At 51.4% G+C, this 5,183-nt stretch overlaps 1 protein-coding gene across 1 annotated transcript; it reads left to right on the top strand.

Annotated features, from left to right (window-relative positions):
- The first annotated feature begins 252 nt into the window (after nt 1-252).
- SOX21 (SRY-box transcription factor 21) lies at nt 253-2,678 on the top strand. The gene has a single exon (XM_045870141.3). It carries the CDS (start codon nt 255-257, stop codon nt 1,083-1,085), a length of 831 nt encoding a protein of 276 aa, XP_045726097.1. The 5' UTR covers nt 253-254; the 3' UTR covers nt 1,086-2,678.
- The last annotated feature ends 2,505 nt before the right edge of the window (nt 2,679-5,183 follow it).

Raw genomic sequence — 5,183 nt, forward strand, 5'->3', positions numbered from 1 at the left:
CCGAGAGGATTTTCCCGGGCGATCGGCGGGAGAGACCAGGGAGGCCCGGGGCGCGGCGCGGCCCTGGGCTCGGCCCCCAGCCCCCTCTTCCCGGGCGGGAGCGACGCCGGGGCGCGAAGTGGGGCGCGGCGAGCGCGGGCAGGCCGAACGGGTCCCCGCGGACAGCCAACATTGATTTCCTCCGGGCGGAGGGCGACGGCCCGGGCGGCGGCGGCGGCGGCGGCGGCGGGCTGCAGCCGCGCCACGGCGAGAGCATGTCCAAGCCGGTGGACCACGTCAAGCGGCCCATGAACGCCTTCATGGTGTGGTCACGGGCTCAGCGGCGCAAGATGGCCCAGGAAAACCCCAAGATGCACAACTCAGAGATCAGCAAGCGCCTGGGCGCCGAGTGGAAGCTGCTCACCGAGTCGGAGAAGCGGCCGTTCATCGACGAGGCGAAGCGTCTGCGCGCCATGCACATGAAGGAGCACCCCGACTACAAGTACCGGCCGCGGCGCAAGCCCAAGACGCTGCTCAAGAAGGACAAGTTCGCCTTCCCGGTGCCCTACGGCCTGGGTGGCGTGGCCGACGCCGAGCACCCGGCGCTCAAGGCGGGCGCCGGGCTGCACGCGGGCGCCGGCGGCGGCCTGGTGCCCGAATCGCTGCTCGCCAATCCCGAGAAGGCGGCCGCCGCCGCCGCCGCCGCCGCCGCACGCGTCTTCTTCCCGCAGTCGGCCGCCGCCGCCGCCGCCGCCGCTGCCGCCGCCGCCGCCGGCAGTCCCTACTCGCTGCTCGACTTGGGCTCCAAGATGGCAGAGATCTCGTCGTCGTCGTCCGGCCTCCCGTACGCGTCGTCGCTGGGCTACCCGACCGCGGGCGCCGGCGCCTTCCACGGCGCGGCGGCGGCGGCTGCAGCGGCGGCCGCGGCCGCCGGGGGGCACACGCACTCGCACCCCAGCCCGGGCAACCCGGGCTACATGATCCCGTGCAACTGCAGCGCGTGGCCCAGCCCCGGGCTGCAGCCGCCGCTCGCCTACATCCTGCTGCCGGGCATGGGCAAGCCTCAGCTGGACCCCTACCCCGCGGCCTACGCCGCCGCGCTATGACCCCGCGGGGCCGCCTCGCGAGGACCGCTGTGCACACGTGTACATATGTATAGGTACGAGCTCCGCGGCCGCCCCGTGCGCCCTCCCGCGACGGGGGCCCCGGTTTGTATGTACAGAAGATGTATAGGAGCAGGCAGAGGCAGAGATGCCAGTCGGGGCGCGAGTGGCAGAGCGCGCGAGTGCTCGGGCGAGTGTGCGTGTGGATTCACAGGATCATTTCAGACCCGCACTGCGGCAGCCCACTTTAGGGAGGGCGGCCGGATCCGACAGCAGTTGATGTTTGCTTTGCACTTCGGAACCTGTTGCGTTTGGGCCCACAGAGGTGGAGGAGTAACTTTTTGACATGTTGGGCTTTGCAGTTTTGTTTGTTGGAAGTTAATTGTCGGTTTTGTTTTTGCTTCTCATTATCTTTTTTTCTCCCCCCTCCCGGTCTGTGTCGCATGCACTCTGTTCCAGTGTTAGGTCTGAAATGGCTGGCACAAGGGAAAAGCTGATCTGTGTCACTAGGTTCTCAGAGCGAGATGGCTCGGAGCGGCCTTGCTCCCTATTTGTACTATTTGACTTTGCAAATCTCTGTTCTCTCAAGCAGAACTCACAGACCGGATCCTTTCTTGACCAGTGACCGGCTCGAATCTGGCCTTTTGTATGTGAGATGATCACGCTTTCTTTTGTTTATCACGTCATATGCAAATGAGAGCAAGAGCTCTTAAGAGCAAGGAATGCAAACAGGAAATATGCGCGAGATGAAAAGTTGTCAATTGGATTTTATCCCTTAGGGAAAAAAAAACCAAAACTGATAACTCTCCCTGAGTCCACTTGCTTGGATTTCTGACACAGTTTACAGAAAAATAAAAGGCACTGTTCCTATTTTCCCCTTATGGCTGAGTTCACCTTAAGATTGTAAATGTGTCTATGTCCGTGAAAACATGGAGTCTGAAAATGTGTTATTTGCGTTGCCCTAAATTTGAGTCGGTTTTAGACTCTAAAGCATTTTGAGCGAATGTCAAAGTTAAGTTTTTAAAAATTGCGGGGCTATTTCAGAATCGCAATTTTATCTAAGATTAAATCAGACTTTTTCGTCTGAGTGGTAATGATATATTTATTATTTAGCAAAACTGAAAAAAAACAGAATTGTTTGACAGATGTCTCTGATTTTCAGCTAGCATTTCTTCACCAACCTGAACCGCTTAAATGTGTTTTGGAGTTCCCTCCCTAATTAGCTTATTTTTTAGATTACCTGCAATTCATTTGCAAATTATGATAAAACACATTTTAGAGAAAAGAACCTCAATTATAGCTTTTTGTTTCTTTTTAAATGTATATATTTTGACTAATGTTTGTGAATGAAGTTGGCTAACATGTATTTAGTTTCATTTTGACTTTATGTAATATAAAGTTTTAAAAAGTTTAAGTATTGGTTTTAACCTTTATGTGTAAATGGTTTTCTTGTGTGATCTTCTAATTTAATATTAGACGTCTAAACTATATCTGTAAATTAGAATCCGACTATCACTCTGTTCATTTTTTTTGAACAAAGAGTTTAAATAAAGCCTGAACCAGGGAAAAGAGAAAATCCTCTATTTCTTGTTGAGTTCCTAACAAGATTTTTATCTGAATTGCCCTTACGTGCCTGGTCCAGGTGAAGTGTAAGGTATCCTCCAAAGGCAGCCTTTGTTTCACTTTTGAATAGATTTACTAGGAAATCTAAATCAAGCCATTGTTATTCAGAGCCAAAAACCTGATTTATCACATTTTTAATCATGAATAGGAAAGAAGATAAAAAAAAAAAAAAACCCAAGTAGTTGTATTATCTTGGGGGGGAAAAAAAGGGCATTCATGAACCAGTAGAACAGAGCCCATTGAAAACATCCAGACCGTTCAAAGCATTTCACGAGTTTCCAGTAACATTTTAAGAGAGGAAAGTTGTCTGACCACTTGATCTTGTTAGTGGGAGAGCCCCACCACTTAAGTCAGTGTAATGTGTTCACGTATCTTTGGCATATTCCTTGTTTACACCTTAAGATTTTATTTGGAAAGCTAATCACTGCTAACGATGATGTACAACTTTTGGCCTCTTTAGGGCTTTATTCTGTCATACTAAATGGCATTAAAATATAATTATTACAAATTCTGCAGGAGAGGGTTGAATTTCCAGGGCTAGACAAGTTTTCACATAAAGGATTTTCATTTTAGAAAGGAGATGACAGGGCACCAGGAAGACTATCAGAGAAAAAAAAAATTAACTGTAGGAAGATCTTGATTTTCTGCCTACCGAGATAGAAATTCTCAAGATACAGGACTCAACTAGTCCTAAACTAGTTTCCCCATTGACAGAGACCATCTCTGAGAGCTGCATGTCTTTATAAGCGACCCAACTCTTTAAAGTCATTGTTTTCCCCCAACGGAATAATATTTTAAAAACCATGAAAAGTTTTGGAAATGTGAGAAATAGGCTCTGCTGGTTTGACCCTGATTCACTAATTAAAACGATCCCTCTCCTGTTATTCCCTGAGCTCCTTGCAATATTATAAGTTAATTCATATGGTTCTGAGCGATTATGCAAAACTAATTTGGACTGTCCAGGGGTAATTATCCCTGACACGGTTAATTAAATCCTTTCAAGGCTTCGTCTTTCCCTTTTGTAGCAGCCCATCACTTCTCAACACGGAACTTCCTGCGGCTTGCTGGAAATCACCCCAGCCCTAAATCTTAGTTACCTCCCTGAGCCTTCCAGCTCGGCCCCACCGGCCCGAAGATTCCCCGCCCCCTCCCACCCCCTCCCTTTTTCCCAAAGATCAGCGCTTTCTGAGAGCAACGCTCCGGAGTGTTGATGAATAAGAAGAGGACTAGAAAGATGAGTAAGGGGAGGGGGAAAGCTGCCGGGGGTGCGCACACAGGGTCACGTCGCCAACAGATTGTGAGGCTGTTTGGTTGTTTGAGTATGTCCACAGGCCCCCCAGGGGTGACTAGTTTATCACCCCTTCGACTCCGGTGTTCTTGCCAACAAGGTGCGTCTGGAGAAAGCCTCCCTCCAAGTTAGACTGTGCAGAAGTAAGTGGGAGCGACTCTAGGGCAAGAGCGTGGAGAAGGAGCTAGGTGTGTGTGTAGAAGTCTGAAAGTGGCCCACAAATGCACAGCTGGGACTAGGCAAAGAGCTGATGCGGGCTTGAGGTCTCTCTATCTCTCTCTACCGCTCTCTCTCTCTTTCTTCTCTCCTCCCTCCCTCTCTCTCTTCCTTTCCTCCCTTCTTACATTTTCCTTTTTTAAGATTTAAAAAATCCACGACACATTTTTTAGGTAGTCACGGTTGCCCAAAGGCTTTGAACAAGCCTCACATCTGAAGGGCCAGGCGTGTTGCCTTCAGGCTTTGCGCAAACAGGTGGAATTTACTCTGAGCAATAAGAACCGGAGCTGGGGGACGCTGCCGTGCGAGAGATGGCTTCCGGGAAGCAGTGGAGCTGGCCGCTATTGTCACTTCTTTTGACAATTTCCTCCCCCTCTGCTCCCCCCTCCCCGCCCACCGCAAGAAACAAGAACAAAACAGCGCCGGTCTCCCTCTCACCCCCCGACCCCGGGCGGCCTCCGCGAGGGGCGCAGAAGATGGAGAGATGATCCGACCGTCTTCCCGGAGCAGATAGGGACCGGCGCGCCAGCCAATCAGAGTGCGGCTCGGCGCGGTCGCTCCCCGCCGCCGCCCCCTGCGGGCGAGGGAAGTTCCCCGCAATTCGCCCGCCCCCAGTGTCGGTGTCTTTCTTGCGCCCACAGCCCAGCGGAGGCAGAGAGAGTGCCGTCCAAACTTTATTAATCTCTCCCCCGTTCTTTCTCCCTCAGCCCGGTGCATCTCAAAGGTCAGCCCTCTTCTTTTAAAAGACTGATATTATTAATTCACTGACACCCCCCCCCTTTCTTTTTTCTCTCTTGCAGGGGGAGAAAAGGGGGAAAATCGTGAAAGAGCTTTTTTTCTTCCCCCCTCCATCCTTTTTTTTTTTTTTTGTCCTTCAGTGGGAGCGTTTAGACAGTCGAGGAGGTTTTGTCCGGGAACAAAACGCAGGGTTGGGAGGTTTTGTGAGAGTGTTGTTTGTTGAAGTGGACCTAAGA

Source organism: Mirounga angustirostris, unplaced genomic scaffold, assembly GCF_029215605.1.
Source record: "Mirounga angustirostris isolate CCGP_5_RB_7025 unplaced genomic scaffold, mMirAng1.0.hap1 SCAF_3, whole genome shotgun sequence".
Taxonomy (NCBI): Eukaryota; Metazoa; Chordata; class Mammalia; order Carnivora; family Phocidae; genus Mirounga; species Mirounga angustirostris.

Coding starts and splice junctions, on each gene's coding strand:
- SOX21 (XM_045870141.3), top strand. CDS start 255: ATGTCCAAGCCGGTGGACCACGTCAAGCGGCCCATGAACGCCTTCATG.